Below are 16,947 nucleotides of genomic sequence, written 5' to 3'. Positions count from 1 at the left end.
GCACTGGTGTGGCGTCCGGGGTGATGTGTATCACTACTTTGGTGCCTTTGAAAGTTCCGACACCAGGTTGAAATAATGACTCGAACTTTGGTAGGACCTGTGAGCATGAACTTCGCTCCACAGATGAAATGGCGTGCGCATCCCCCCATTTCCAGTTCATCTCGGCTAGCCAGCTCCTCCCCAAAAGCGCGGGACATTTGCCGGGACAATCCAGAGTGGCAGCCGGTTCTGAGATCCATTATGTGTGACCACCAACATTGCACTGCCTAGCACTGGGATGATCTCTTTGGTGTACGTCAGTAATTGTGTGTCAAGGCGTTCTAGTTTGGGTCTGCTAGCTCTGAGTGGCCACAGTTTCTCGAATTGTTGGACACTCATAAGTGACTGGCTGGCTCCTTTGTCCAGCTCCAGGCGTACCGGGATGCTGTTTGACAGTACTCTCATCATCATAGGTGGCGTTTTTGTGTATGAGCTGTGGATGTTTGCCACCTGGACCTGCTGAACTTCAACGTCCATTGCTGTGTCCCAGGCATACCCCTGCCTTACAGACCCCTCTTGTGGTTCATCCACTTCGTAAACCAGCCTCGCTGCGGGCTTCCTGCACATCCTGGCTAAATGTCCACTCAAGTTACAATTTCTGCCGATGAATTGTTGAAACCGGCAGGTCTTCGCAGCATGTTTGCCCCCACACCTCCAGCATGAGCTGAGATTGTTGTGAACAAAAGAGCTGTTACCAGGCATTCCTCTCTGATTGTCTCTTTGATTACTCTTGACCACTCTATTTGTGGGTGTCAATGGTCCCATCCCGGGACGTATTGTCCACTGTGATGATGTAAATGTCCACTGTGATGATGTAAATGTCCATTCGACCTGCCGTTGTCTCTGTTGAGAACCCACCCTGGAGTCTGTTGCTGCTTGGGTGGTGACGAATTGCCCTTGCCTGCCTGCGGGGTTCTGAGTCGCGTTTACCATGTTAATTCCCTGCTCCATCGCCACGTTGGGAGCAGAGTTGCGCGCGTATATGATCTTGGTTTCCTCCTCCCCCACCATGAAGGTTTGAGCCATCAACGCTGCTGCTTCCAAGGTCAAGAACTTGGTCTCAATTAGCTTCCTAAAAATCCCGGCATGACCAATGCCCTCAATGAAGAAATCCCGTAACATCTGCCCCCTGCAGCCATCTGTGAACTTGCAGAGGCTGGCCAAGCGCCGAAGGTCCGCAACGAAGTCCGGTATGCTCTGCCCTTCCCGACATTGATGTGTATAGAATCGGTGTCGGGCCAGGTGTATACTACTCGCCGGTTTGAGGTGCTTACCGATCAGTTTGCTGAGTTTTTCGAAGGTTTTGCCCGCCGGCTTCTCGGGTGCGAGCAGGTCTTTCATCAGCGCGTACATCTTAGGTCCACAGCTGGTCAGTAGATGCGCCCTTCGCTTGTCAGCCGCTGCCGCTCCCAGCCAGTCCTTCTTGACAAAGCTCTGCTGGAGCCTCTCAACGAAATCGTCCCAGTCCTCACCAACACAGTACCGTTCCTCCGTGCTACCGGTGGCCATTCTCTTGAGTTGTTGATTCCCATTTCTCGTCGCCAAATATTGTGTCCTTACACACTACAGCAAATCAACACGAGGCACATACTGCAGACAAGGTCACTCTGTGACCTGTACCTTTATTCACAGGACCAAGAAGTGATGACCCTGTGTGGGACCTCCCTTTATATACCTGGATGACCAGGTGAGGAGTGTCTCCCACAAGTTCACCCCCTGTGGTCAATGTGTGCATTTCTCAGGTGTATACAGTGTACAGTGTTGTTATATAAAGGTTACAGTTATGTGAGGTTACAAACATGACAGAGGCGATTCCGGCCCATTGTGTCCGCGCCGACCGACAAAGAGCTATCCAGCCTAATCCCACTTTCCAGCTCTCGGTCCATAGCCCTGTAGGTTACGGCACTTCAAGTGCACATCCAAGTACTTTTTAAAGATGGTGAGGGTTTCTGCCTCTACCACTCTTTCAGGCAGTGAGTTCCAGACCCCCACCACCCTCTGGGTGAAGAAATCTCCCCTCAAATCCCCTCTATGCCTCTCCAAATTACTTTAAATCTATGCCCCTGGTTGTTGACCCCTCTGCTAAGGGAAACAGGTACTTCCTATCCACTCTATTCAGGCCCCTCATAATTTTATACACCTCAATCAGGTCTCCCCTCAGCCTCCTCTGTTCCAAAGAAAGCAGACCCAGCCGATCCAATCTTTCCTCATCGCTAAAATTCTCCAGTCCAGGCAACATTCTTGTAAATCTCCTCTGTACCCTCTCCAGTGCAATCACATCTTTCCTGTAATGTGGTGACCAGAACTGCACGCATTACTCCAGCTGTGGTCTAACCAGTGTTTTATACAGTTCATGCATAACCTCCCTGCTCTTATATTCTATGCCTCGGCTAATAAAGGCAAGTATTCCGTATATCTTCTTAACCACCTTATCTACCTGTCCTGCTACCTTCAGGGATCTGTGGACCTGCACTCCCAGGTCCCTCTGTTCCTCTACACTTCTCAGTATCCTACCATTTAATGTGTATTCCCTTTCCTTGTTAGACCTCCCCAAATGCAATACCTCACACTTTTCCGGATTGAATTCCATTTGCCACTGTTCTGCCCACCTGACCAGTACATTGATAGCTTCCTGCAGTCCGCAGCTTTCTTCATTATGAACCACACAGTCAATTTTAGTATCATCTGCAAACTTCTTAATCATACCCCCTTTATTCAAGTCTAAAATATTGATGTTTACCACAAAAAGCAAGGGACCTAGTACTGAGCCCTGTGGAACCCCACTGGAAACAGCCTTCCAGTCACAAAACACCCATCAACCATTACCCTTTGCTTCCTGCCCTGAGCCAATTTTGGATCCAACTTGCCACTTTGCCCTGGATCCCATGGCTTTTACTTTCGTGACCAGTCTACCATGTGGGACCTTATCAAAAGCTTTGCTAAAATCCACATACACTACATCATACACACTGCCCTCATCGACCCTCCTGGTTACCTCCTTGAAAAATTCAATCAATTTAGTCAGACACGACCTTCCCTGAACAAATCCATGCTGACTGTCCTTGATTAATCCGTGTCTTTCTAAAGGAAGATTTATCCTGTCCCTCAGAACTTTTTCCAATAATTTTCCCACCACCGAGGTTAGGCTGACTGGCCTGTAATTACTCGGTCTATCCCTTTCTCCCTTTTTAAACAAAGGTACTTGTATCTCACATTATTGTATATAACTGTATCTTGCCATGCTATACATGACTGTAACTGGATATGACCTGTAACAATAAGCTTCTCTCCCCCCACAGAATCTATTCTCAGGTTCCCATCCCCCTGCTGAGCTAGTTTCAACCCAACAGCACTGGCAAACCCCTCCGCGAGGATATTGGTTCCGGCTCTGTTGAGGTGCAACCCGTCCGGCTTGTACAGGTCCCACCTCCCTCAGAAGCGATCCCAATGCCTCAGGAATCTAAAGCCCTCCCTCCTGCACCATCTCTCCAGCCAGGCATTCATCTTCTTGATCCTCCTGTTTCTGTACTCACCAGAACGTGGCACCGGGAGTAACCCAGAGATTACTACCTTTGAGGTTCTGCTTTTTAATCTCTCGCCTAGCTCCCCTACTCTGCCTGTAGGACCTCTTTCTACCTGTCATTGGTCCCGATCTGGACCATGATCTCTGGCTGTTCACCCTCACCCCCCAGAATGTCTTGCAGCCGCTCGGTGACACCCTTCACTCTGGCACCAGGGAGGCAACATACCATCCTGGAGTCACGTCTGCGGCCGCAGAAACGCCTGTCTGCTCCCCTGACTAGCGAATCCCCTACCATTATAGCTCTTCCATTCATTGGTGCATTGGTGGTCATTTTCCAACATTCCATGGACTCTGGATCAGTTCCTAGGGACTGGAGAGTAGCTAATGTAACCCCACTTTTTAAAAAAGGAGGGAGAGAGAAAACGGGGAATTATAGACCGGTTAGCCTGACATCAGTAGTGGGAAAAATGCTAGAATCAAATATTAAAGATGTAATAGCGCATTTGGAAAGCAGTGACAGGATCGGTCCAAGTCAGCATGGATTTATGAAAGGGAAATCATGCTTGACAAATCTAGAATTTTTTGAGGATGTAACTAGTAGAGTGGACAAGGGAGGACCAGTAGATGTGGTGTATTTGGACTTTCAAAAGACTTTTGACAAGGTCCCACACAAGAGATTAGTGTGCAAAATTAAGGCACATGAGATTGAGTGTACTGTATTGATGTGGATAGAGAACTGGTTGGCAGACAGGAAGCAAAGAGTGGGAATAAACAGGTCCTTTTCAGAATGGCAGGCAGTAACTAGTGGGGTACCGCAAGGTTCAGTGCTGGGACCCCAGCTATTTACAATATATATTAATGATTTAGACAAAGGAATTGAATGTAATATCTCCAAGTTTGTAGATGACACTAAGCTGGGTGGCGGTGTGAGCTGTGAGGAGGATGCTAAGAGGCTGCAGGGTGACTTGGACAGGTTAGGTGAGTGGGAAAATGCATGGCAGATGCAGTATAATGTGGATAAATGTGAGGTTATCCACTTTGGTGACAAAAACAGGAAGGCAGAATATTTACTGAATGGTCACAGATTAATAAAAGGAGAGGTGCAATGAGACCTGGGTGTCATGGTACATCAGTCATTGAAAGTTGGCATGCAGGTACAGCAGGCGGTAAAGGAAGCAAATGGCGTGTTGGCCTTCATAGCGAGAGGATTTGAGTATAGGAGCAGGGAGGTCTTACTGCAGTTGTACAGGGCCTTGGTGAGACCACACTTGAGTATTGTGTTCAGTTTTGATCTCCTAATCTGAGGAAGGACATTCTTGCTATTGAGGGAGTGCAGTGAAGGTTCACCAGACTGATTCCCGGGATGGCAGGACTGACATATGAGGAGAGACTGGTTCGACTGGGCCTGTATTCACTGGAGTTTAGAAGGATGAGAGGGGATCTCATAGAAACATACAAGATTCTGACGGGATTGGACAGGTTAGATGCAGGAAGAATGTTCCCGATGTTGGAGAAGTTCAGAACCAGGGGACACAGTCTAAGGATAAGGGGTAAGCCATTTAGGACCGAGATGAGGAGAAACATCTTCACTCAGAGAGTGGTGAACCTGTGGAATTCTCTACCACAGAAAGTTGTTGAGGCCAGTTCGTTAGATATATTCAAAAGGGAGTTAGATGTGGCCCTTACGGCTAAAGGGATCAAGAGGTATGGAGAGAAGGCAGGGGTGGGGTACTGAGGTGAATGATCAGCCATGATCATATTGAATGGTGGTGCAGGCTCGAAGGGCCGAATGGCCTACTCCTGCACATATTTTCTATGTCTCGATATTTCTTCTTTCTCCCCCGTGTGCAGCTGAGCCACCCGTGGTGCCATGGACTTGGCTCTGGCTGTACTCCCCAGAGGCACCATCGCTGTCACCAGTACTCGGAACAGAATACTGGATGGAGAGCGAGATGTACTCGGGGGACTCCAGCACGACCTGCCTAGTCCTCCTCTTCTGTCTGGTAGTCACCCGTTCCCTCTCTGGCGGCACACGTTTAAGCTGCAGGGTGACCACCTCTAGAAATGTGCTATCCACAAAATTCTGTGTCTCGTGGACGCACTGCAGTGACTCCAGCCACCGCTCAAGCTCAGAAACGCGGAGCTCGAGTTGCTGTAGCTGGTGACATTTCCTGGCTACACGAAGCATCCAGGACTTCCCACATAGCACAGGATGTGCACTCCACGGGACTGAGCTACCCTTCCATGTCTCTATTTAACCCAGCAGAAATAAACTTAAAACTTAACAAAAAACACTCACCAGCTACTCACCAATCAGATCCCTCCCTTGTGCCAACCTCACTTTTTCTACTCTGACGTCACTCTTTCAAATCCTGCTCTCGCTCCCGCTCCACTCCCACTCCCGCTCCGCTCTTGTTCTGCTCCCACTCTGCTCGTGCTCGGCTCCCGCTCTCACTCTCACTCCCGCTCTGCTCCCACTCTGTTCTCGCTCCCGCTCTGCTCCCGCTCTGCTCCCATTCTGCTCACGCTCTCACTCTCGCTCCCGCTCTGCTCCCGCTCCCACTCTGCTCCCATTCTGCTCACGCTCTTACTCTGCTCCCGCTCCCACTCTGCTCTCGCTCCCGCTCTGCTCCCACTCTGCTCTCACTCTGCTCCCGCTCCCGCTCTGCTCCCATTCTGCTCACGCTCTCACTCTGCTCCCGCTCCCACTCTGCTCTCGCTCCCGCTCTGCTCCCATTCTGCTCGCTCTCATTCTGCTCCCACTCCCGCTCTGCTCTCGCTCCCGCTCTGCTCCCACTCTGCTCTCGCTCCCGCTCTGCTCCCACTCTGCTCCAGCTCTCGCTCACCCCCGCTCTGCTCCCGCTCTGCTCTCGCTCCCGCTCTGCTCTCGCTCCCGCTCTGCTCCCACTCTGCTCCAGCTCTCGCTCACCCCCGCTCTGCTCCCGCTCTGCTCCCGCTCTGCTCTCGCTCCCGCTCTGCTCCCGCTCTGCTCTCACTCTGTTCCCGCTCCCGCTCTGCTCCCACTCTGCTCCCACTCTGCTCCCACTCTCGCTCTGCTCCCATTCTGCTCCCGCTCCACTCTGCTCCTGCTCCGCTCTCGCTCCCGATCCGTTCTCGTTCTGCTCCGCTCCCACTCTGCTCCCGCTCTGATCCCGTTTTCACTCCGACTCTCACTCTGCTCCCGCTCCGCTTCCACTCTGCTCTGCTCCCGCTCCCACTCTATTCCCGCTCTGCTCCCGCTCTCGCTCTGCTCCCGCTCCTCTCCGCTCCTGCTCCCGCTCTGCTCCCGCTCCTGCTCTGCTCCCGCTCTGCTCCCACTCCGCTCTAGATGTTTTTCTATTACATGTTTCAGTGAGGATTCCATTATCTCCTACCACTAACGTTAAGTTAATTGGTCTATAGTTCCCTGGACTTGTTCTATCTCCCTTTTTATGCAAATGGTACGTTGGCCTTTGAGTATAGGAGCAGGGAGGTCTTACTGCAGTTGTACAGGGTCTTAGTGAGGCCTCACCTGGAATATTGTGTTCAGTTTTGGTCTCCTAATCTGAGGAAGGACATTCTTGCAATTGAGGGAGTGTAGCGAAGGTTCACCAGACTGATTCCTGGGATGGCAGGACTGACATATGAGGAGAGACTGGATCAACTGGGCTTTTATACATTGGAGTTGAGAAGGATGAGAGGGGATCTCATAGAAACATATAAGATTCTGACTGGATGGGACAGGTTAGATGCGGGTAGAGTGTTCCTGATGTTGGGGAAGTCCAGAACCAGGAGACACAGTCTAAGGATAAGGAGTAGGCCATTTAGGACTGAGATGAGGAGAAACTTATTCGCTCAGAGAGTTGCTAACCTGTGGAATTCCCTGCCGCAGAGAGTTGTTGATGCCAGTTCATTGGATATATTCAAGAGGGAGTTAGATATGGCTCTTACGGCTAAAGGGATCAAGGGGTATGGAGAGAAAGCAGGAAAGGGGTACTGAGTGAATGATCAGCCATGATCTTATTGAATGGTGGTGCAGGCTCGAAGGGCTGAATGGCCTACTCCTGCAACTATTTTCTATGTTTCTATGTTTCTATGCACCTCCTTTAAAACTGTACCATTTAGTTTATAACGTCTCCCCTCATTCTTCCTTCCAAAATGCATCACTTCACATTTCTCTGCGTTAAATTTCACCTGCCTATTTCACCAGTGACGAAGATCATTTAGCAATTGATGACTGATTGCTTACCCAGCTCCTCCAAGTGCTTTAGTTGCTCTTCTCGCCATTTGCGTATACTGTCTGGCTCCTGGTGCAGCCGATCGGCGTGTGAAATCGCCGAGTACGCATCAGCGTCGTTCTCCTATTAAAAGAGGAATTAAAAAAATGTATCAGATGACCTCTATGTTAATTGTGTTAACGAGCGGGCGCAATGGAATCGAGTAATTGGCTCCGAAATTCCCGGACCTGGGCAGCAGGCAAACAGAATTCCGGGATTAAATCCTGAGGGAAATGGGACTTGGAAGCTTTTCCAACATCGACTGGCCGAAGACAGTTGCTGGGAAAGCCGCAAATTGGAATTGATAGCTCCCGAGAATGGGCCCGGGGATCTCAATGCACGATTATCCCACAGCCGTTCGATGTAATGCACGGCACTTTCTCGCTGCCTGATCATCACCACGATTCTGAGTACAGCCAATGCTGACTGTTGATTGGCTGCTTGCATCAAGCCGGGGGCCGAAAATCGATACTTGTTGGCACTACTTAAAGCTAGCCTGCACCTTTTAAAAGGGAGGTGCAGTGTGGCTGGAGCGAGTGCTGGGAGTCCTGTGAGAGCTGAATCTGACCTGGGAAATTGTATTCCTGACTAATACAACACACTGCTGACTGGCCTCCCGCGTTCTACCCTACGGAAACCTGAGGTCATCCAAAATTCTGCTGCCCACATCCTAACTCGCACCGAGTCCCGCTCACCCATCAGCCCCTGTGCTCACTGACCCGTGTCCTAACTCGCACCAAGTCCCGCTCACCCATCACCCTCAGCACTGCCAATGGTCTGCTCTATCACATTTCATGTGGCAGCATGGCTTGCATGTTGCGCACGTGTGCGTCGGGTGTGAAGCCTGAATGGAGCCAGGCGCATAAAAGTTCAAGGCCACAGTCCCCTTCACAGTCACTGACAATGCGGACCTGGCCCTGCTCTGAGTCTGGAGCTGTGGCTGCAGCAGTTGGCAGATTTCAGTGAGGTTTTAGTGAAGCACAGACTGGACACACATTGCTCCTCACTGAGGGTCAGGGCGGAGAGTTGCTCCCTGAACACCCTGGGCGGATATGACCTCCTCCTGGGAGCCTTTCTCCCCCTTCTCCTCCTCCCTCCTTGTCCTGCTCTGCATGGTCTCTGCTCGTTCTCCCAGTTATGCTCGATTCTAAGAGGAAGACCGACTAGACCACCCATGTCTGGTTTGTGCAAAAGTCTTGAAGTCTGCAAAAAGTTCATTCAGCACCTGCCCTGTCGACTTTTGCAATTTGAAACACCTAAAAATATGTAGAATTGTAGCAACAGCCAGAAGAAATCAAGCAGCAAATACCCTGTAAGTAGCTTATGATCCCTTTAAATAGTTCTGGTGAGAGGGTTCTTCCTGCTGCTGAATGTGTTTTCAGCTGTGCGAGCTTAAGAGAACATAAAAACATAATGTATACAAGATAGTTTTCTAGATCAGTATGTTAAGGAACCGACTAGGGAGCAGGCTATTTTAGATCTAGTATTGTGCAATAATTAATAACCTTATTGTAAAGGAGTCTGTAATGTATGCACTGGTGAGGATGCTCATCGGTTTGTAGAGCTGTTGAGTTGGGAGTGACTTAGCCAATCACCTGATATTCACAAGACTCAATAAAACCCCAGCCAGTTGGGTTCGGGGATCCACGATGGGGCAGGTGGTTGTGAGCCTGGTGGATGAACTGGTAATGTGATTGTTAAACCTTTGCTAATAAACCAACTAGTTCATAATAGCAATGTGTTGCTATGATTTCCTAAGTAAGAACCCATGAAGCAAATTCATTACAGGGAAGAGTGGCCATAATATCATAGAATTTTATATTAAGTTTGAAAGTAATTCAGTTAAATCCGAAACTAGGGTCTTAAATCTAAAGAAAGCAAACTAGGTAGGTATGAGGGGTGAGTTGGTTAATGTAGATTGGGAAACTACATTAAAAGCTAGACGAACAATGGCTAGCATTTAAAGAATACATAATTTACAACAAATATACATTCCTTCAAGCCACAAAAACCCCACAGGAAAAGTAATCAAACCGTGGCTAACAAGAGAAGGAAGAGGCTTATATTGTTGCCAAACAAAGTAATAAGCCTGCGGATTGGGAGGATTTTAGAATTTAGTTAGATTGGATTTGTCCTGCTTTTTGTGGACAGGACATACCTGGGCAGTTTTCCATATTGTCGGATAGATGCCAGTGTTGTAGCTGTACTGGAACAGCTTGGCTAGAGGTGCAGCTAATTCTGGAGCACACACCTTCAGCACGACAGCCGGGATGTTGTTGGGGCCCAGAGCCTTTGCTGTATCCGTTTCTTGATATCACGTGGAGTGAATCGAATTGGCTGAAGACTGGCTTCTGTGATGGTGGGGACCTCAGGAGGAGGCCGATATGGATCATTCACTCGGCACTTCTTACTGAAGATGGTTGTAAACGCTTCAGCCTTGTCCTTTGCCCTCGAGTGCTGGGCTCCGCCATCATTGAGGATGGGGATATTCATGGAGTCTCCTCCTCCCGTTAGTTGTTTAATGGTCCAACACCATTCACCAGTGGATGTGGCAGGGCTGCAGAGCTTTGATCTGATCCGTTCATTGTGGAATCGTTTATCTCTGTGATAGCAAGTGATACCCACCCTCCTGTATGGCTCAGAGACATGGACCATGTACAGTAGACACCTCAAGTCACTGGAGAAATACCACCAACGATGTCTCCGCAAGATCCTGCAAATCCCCTGGGAGGACAGACGCACCAACATTAGTGTCCTCGACCAGACCAACATCCCCAGCATCGAAGCACTGACCACACTAGATCAGCTCCGCTGGGCGGGCCACATAGTTCTCATGCCAGACACAAGACTCCCAAAGCAAGCGCTCTACTAGGAACTCCTTCACGGCAAACGAGCCCAAGGTGGGCAGAGGAAACGTTTCAAGGACACCCTCAAAGCCTCCCTGATAAAATGCAACATCCCCACCGACACCTGGGAGTTCCTGGCCAAAGACCGCCCTAAGTGGAGGAAGTGCATCCGGGAGGACGCTGAGTACCTCGAGCCTCGTCGCCGAGAGCATGCAGAAACCAAGCGCAGGCAGCGGAAGGAGCGTGCGGCAAACCAGTCCCACCCACCCTTACGACCAACTGTCCCACCTGTGACAGGGACTGTGGTTCTCGTATTGGACTATTCAGTCACCTAAGGAATCATTTTTAGAGTGGTAGCAAGTCTTCCTCAACTCCGAGGGACTGCTTATGATGATGATCATAACATGCTGCTTCTGCTGTTTAGCATGCATGTAGTCCTGTGTTGCAGCTTCCCAGGTTGGCACCTCATTTTTAGGTACACCTGGTGCTGCTCCTGGCATGCTCTTCTACACTCCTCATTGAACCAGGGTTGGTCCCCTGGCTTGATGGTAATGGTAGAGTGAGGGATATGTCAGGCCATGAGGTTACAGATTGTGGTGGAATAAATTCTGCTACTGCTGATGGCCCACAGTGCCTCATGGATGCCCAGTTTTGAGCTGCTAGATCTGTTCTGAATCTATCCCATTTAGCCCAGTGGTAGTGCCACACAACAAGATGGAGGGTGTCCTCAGTGTGAAGACGGGACTTTGTCTCCACAATGACTGTGTGGTGGTCACTGCTACCAATACTGCCATGGACAGATACATCTGCGACAGGTAGATTGGCGAGGATGAGGTCAAGTAGGTTTTGGTTCTTGTGTTGGTTCTTGTGGTTCTTGTGTTGGTTGCCGCAGGCCCCATCTGGCAGCTATGTCCTTCAGGACTTGGCCAGCTCTGTAAGTACTGGTGCTACCAAGCCACTCTTGGTGATGGACATTGAAGTTCCCCACCCAGCGTACATTCTGTGCCCTTGCTACCCTCAGTGCTTCTTCCAAGTGGTGTTCAACATGGAGGAGTATTGATTCTTCAGCTGAGGGAGGGCGGTAGGTGATAATCAACCGGAGGTTTCCTTGCCCATGCTTGACCTGAAGCTATGAGACTTCATGGGGTCCGGAATCAATGTTGAGGACTCCCAGGGCCACTCCCTCCCGACTATATACCACTGTGCCACCCCGGTGGGACAGGACATACCCAGAGATGGTGCTGGGAGAGTTATAGAATCATAGTCATAGAATGGTTACAGCACGGGAGGCTATTCAGCTCGTCGAGCCCGTGCCGACTCTCAGCCAGTCCCACTCTCACGTCCTTTCCCCGTAGCCCTACAAATTTTTTTTCCTTCAGATACTTATCCAACTTCCTGTTAAAAGATAAAATTGAATCTGCCTCTACCACCCTCTCAGGCAGTGCATTCCAGATCTTAACAACTCGCTGCATAAAAAATATTTACTTATGTCGCCTTTAGTTCTTTTGCAAATCTCCTTAAATCTGTGTCCTCTGGTTCTCCACCCTTCCACCAATGGGAACAGTTTCTCTCTATCATCCCTGTCCAGACCCCTCATGATTTTGAACACCGCGATCAAATCTCTTCTCAACTTTCTCTGCTCCAAGGAGAACAACCCCAGCTTCTCCAGTCTCTCCACGTCACTGAAGTCCCTCATCCCTGGAACCATTCTCGTAAATCTCTCTGCACCCTCTCTAAGGCCTTCACATCCTTCCTAAAGTGCAGTGCCCAGAATTGGGCACAATACTCCATTTGGGGCCGAACCAGTGTTTTACAAACGTTCATCATAACTTCCACAATTTAGTACTCAAAGGCGGAGAAATTGGCTAGCCTTGCGCACGTTTTTTCGGCGATATTTTGCCTATTTTGCCACTAAAAGGTACTCACCTAAATTGGCCAAAGTTAACGACTAGCAGTTTTGAAATATTGCCGAAAAGCCGATCGATGACATGTAACACCAAAAAAATTGTGACCGCTTAAAATTGGCCGTTGGGCGAACCCGTACGCGGGGTGAAAAAACACGGCCTGAGAAAAGCCTGCGTTGTAGCCCCAGAAACAGTGGTAGGTATGAAGACCTACAAAAAAGGTAAGTTGGTGTTTTTATTTTTTAATTTTTTTCAACGATTCGTTAGTTAAGTGTAGAGCAAATGTTTTCTGATGGTTTATTTTTGCAATTTGTTTTTGTGCTTTCTCCCCTCCCAGAGCCTGTATTTTTGGCGGAGATAGGATTCAGGATAATGTTGGCAAGAACCGGGGTTTCCACCACGAATCCTCGTGCAATGCCAATTTTTACTGTTGGGTGCAGTTTTTGCCAATTTTACCCCCTTAAAAATGGCGACGTTTTTCGTGGTATTTTTTCAAAAAATGGTGGGGAAAAAATTATATCGCCAAAAAGTGAATTTCTAGCCCTAAACCTCTTTTTATGAAGCCCAGGATCCCGTTAGTCTTTTTAACCACTTTCTCAACCTGCCCTGCCACCTTCAATGATTTGTGCACATGTACCCCCAGGTCTGTCTGTTCCTGCACCCCCTTTAGGTTGTACCCTTTAGTTTATATTTCCTCTCCTCATTCTTTCTACCTAAATCTATCACTTCACACTTTTCTGCGTTAAACTTGATCTGCCCTGTGCCCGCCCATCCCACCAGCCTGTCTGTCTTCCTGAAGTCTATCACTATCCTCCTCACTGTTCACTATATTTCCAAGTTTTCCATCATCCACAAATTTTGAAATTGTGCCCTGTACACCCACATCCGAGTCATTAATATATATCAAGAAAAGCAGTGGTCCCAGTAGCGAGCCCTGGGGAACACGTATACCTTCCTCCAGCCCCAAAACCAAACATTCACCACTACTCTCTGTTTCCCATCACTGAGCCAATTCCGTATCAATGCTGCCGCTGTCCCCTTTATTCCACGGGCTTCAACTTTTCTGGCAAGCTTATTATGTGGCACTTTGTTGAATACCTTTTGGAAATCCATGTACACTGTGTCAATCGCATTATCCTCATCAACCCTCTGGTACCTCATCAAAAATCTCGAACAAGTTGGTTAAACATGATTTGCCTTTAACAAATCCGTGCTGGCTTTCCTTAATTAATCCCCACTTGTCCAAGTGACTGTTAATGTTGTCCCTGATTACTGTATCTAAAAACTTCCCCACTCCCGAGGTTAAACTGACTGGCCTGTAGTTGCTGGGTTTATCTTTACTCCCTTTTTGAACAAGGGTGTAACATTTGCAACTCTCCAGTCCTCTGGCACTACCCCGTATCTCAGGGGGATTGGAAGATTATGGCCAGTACTTCCGTGATTTCCTCCCTCAATCTCTCAGCATCCTAGGATGCATCCCATCCGCTCCTGGTGATTTATCTATTTTAAGTACAGCCAGCCTTTCTAATACCTCTTTATCAATGTTATCCAATCAAGTGTCTCCCCTACTTCCTCCTGCACTATGTCTATGGCAGCATCCCCTTCCTTGGTGAAGACCGGTGCAAAGTATTCATTTAGTACCTCAGCCACACCCTCTGCCTCCATGCAAAGGTCTTGTTTTTGGTCCCTAATCACCCCCCCCCCCCCCTTACTACCTGTTTACTATTTATATGCCTATAGAAGACTTTTGGAATACCTTTTATGTTGGCTGCCATTCCATTCTCATACCCTCTCCTTCCCCTCTTACCTTCTTTATCTCTTCCCCTCTGACCTTTCTATATATAGCCTGGTTCTCAGATGTATTTGCAACCTGACATTTGTTATATGTACCCTTTTTCTGCTTCATCATATTCTCTATTTGTTTTGTCATTCAGGGAGCTCTGACTTTAGCTGCCATACCTTCCCCCACTGGGAATGTACCTCGACTGTACCCAAACTATTTCCTCTTTAAAGGAAGCCCATTGTTCCATTACAGTTTTTCCCATCAATCTTTGATTCCAGTTTACCCAGACCAGATCCGTTCTCATCCCACTGACAGTGGCCTTCCCCCAGTTAGACATTTTTACTCTAGATCACTCCCTGTCCTTTTCTATAGCTAATCTAAACCTTATGATACTATGATCGCTGTTCCCTAAATGTTCCCCTACTGATACTTGTTCCACTTGACCCACCTCATTCCCCAGAACCAGATCCAGCAATGTCTCCTCCCTCGTCAGGCCTGAAACTGTCATGCATTTCACCATCTTGCAATGACTGTAAGTATGTAACTGTAACTCATGCACACTGTACCTGTACCCTTGTAATGCACACCCTGACCACAGGGAGTGAGCGCCTCACCTGGGCTTCCAAGTATAAAAGGGGAGGTCCCACCCAGGATCAGCACTCTTCAGTCCTGGAAATAAAGTGAAGGTCACAGAGTGACCGTGTCTGATGTATACATGCCTTGTGTGCGTTTGTAACAAGGTGCAGAGACATTACATCTGGCAACGAGAATCGGGAATCATCGAACCACGAGGATGGCCACCGGTGGCACAGAGGAACGTTACTGTGTGGGTGAGGACTGGGGCGACTTTGTGGAAAGACTCCAGCAGAGCTTTGTCACAAAGGACTGGCTGGAAGAGGCAGCGGCTGACAAGCGGAGGGCGCATCTACTGACCAGCTGTGGTCCACAGACGTATGCGCTGATGAAAGAACTACTTGCACCCCAAAAGCCAGCGGACAAGTCCTTCGAAGAGCTCAGCTAGCTGATCAGTGAGCATCTCAAGCCGGCAAGTAGCGTACACATGGCCCGGCACCGGTTCTACTCTCACCGGCGTCAGGATGGTCAAAATATCTCGGACTTCATGGCGGACCTGCGGCGTTTGGCCAGTCTCTGTAAGTTCCCCGATGCCTGCAGGGGGGAGATGTTAAGAGACTTTTTCATCGAGGGCATTAACCATGCCGGCATTTTCAGGAAGCTCATAAAGACTAAGGACTTGACTTTAGAAGGGGCGGTGTTGATAGCTCAGACCTTTATGGCAGGGGAAGAGGAGACCAAGCTAATTTACGCACACAGCCCTGGTTTCAATGTTGCGATGAATCAGGGAGTTAATGTTGTAAAATGGACACAGAACCCCACAGGCAAGCAAGGACAATTCGACACCGTCCAGGCAGCAACAAGCTCCAGGGTGGGCCTGCAACAGGGACAATGGAAAGGGGATCGGCTATTCACGCCATCACGAGGAACAATGCATCCTGTGATGCGACAATTAACACCCTCCATCAGAGTGCTTAGAAAAGCCAAACGAACCATCAGAGAGGAATGCCTGGGAATGGCCCTTTTGTTAACAGCAATCTCAGCTCATGTTGGAGATGTGGGGGCAGACACACTGCCAAAATCTGCAGGTTCCAACTTTACACCTGTAGGATTTGTAATGTCAAAGGACACCTGGCCAGGATGTGCAAAAAGACAGTAGCGAGGCTAGTCTGCGAGACAGACGAACCAGACGAGGGGTCTGCAATGCAAGTTGAGGCCTGGGGAACAACCATGGATGCTGAAATTCAGAGAGTTCATGTGGCCAACGTCCACAGCTCATACACCAAAACGCCACCCATGATGATGAAAGTCTTACTGAATGGCATCCCGGTGCACATGGAGCTGGATACTGGAGCTAGCCAGTCCCTCATGAGCGCCCAACAATTTGAGAGACTATGGCCACACAGAGCTAGCAGGCCCAAATTGGAACGCAACTATGTACGTAAACCAAAGAGATCATCCCAGTGCTGGGCAGTGCAAACTTGGTGGTAATGCATAATGGATCACAGAACCGGCTGCCACTCTGGATTGTTCCGGGAAATGGCCCCGCGCTCTTGGGAAGGAGTTGGCTAGCTGAGATGAATTGGAAATGGGAGGATGTGCTCGCCATTTCATCCGTGGAGCGAAGTTCATGCTCACAGGTATTGCAAAAATTCGAGTCACTCTTTCAACCCGGTGTCGGAACGTTCAAGGGCACTAAAGTAGTGATACACATCACTCCGGATGCCAGACCAGTGCACCACAAAACCAGAGCGGTGCCGTACGTGATGCATGAAAAAATTGAAAGTGAACTGGACAGGCTGCTCAGAGAGGGCATAATTTCGCCCGTTGAATTCAGCGACTGGGCAAGTCCCATTGTTCCTTTCCTCAAAGCAGATGGCTCGGTTAGGATTTGTGGCAACTACAAAGCCACCATCAACCGAGTATCGCTGCAAGACCAATACCTGCTCCCGAGAGCGGAGGACCTTTTTGCCACGCTGGCAGGTGGCAAGCTGTTCACGAAGCTGGACCTCACTCCGGCCGA

The 16,947-nt window shown here is 49.1% G+C and overlaps 1 protein-coding gene across 1 annotated transcript in view; it reads right to left on the bottom strand.

Moving 5' to 3' along the window:
- The window catches only part of LOC139235120 (clathrin light chain A-like), a 93,932-nt gene that overhangs the window by 20,186 nt on the left and 56,799 nt on the right, over positions 1-16,947 (bottom strand). The window contains exon 4 of the mRNA XM_070866316.1: positions 7,791-7,902. Within this exon, the coding sequence (XP_070722417.1) occupies positions 7,791-7,902 (112 nt within the window). The remainder of the gene's footprint in view (positions 1-7,790; positions 7,903-16,947) is intronic.

The sequence above is a fragment of the Pristiophorus japonicus genome, chromosome 2, assembly GCF_044704955.1.
Source record: "Pristiophorus japonicus isolate sPriJap1 chromosome 2, sPriJap1.hap1, whole genome shotgun sequence".
In the NCBI taxonomy this organism is placed as follows: domain Eukaryota; kingdom Metazoa; phylum Chordata; class Chondrichthyes; family Pristiophoridae; genus Pristiophorus; species Pristiophorus japonicus.
The sequence above is the reverse complement of the archived record's forward strand: the minus strand, read 5'-3'. Positions and strand labels throughout refer to the sequence as shown.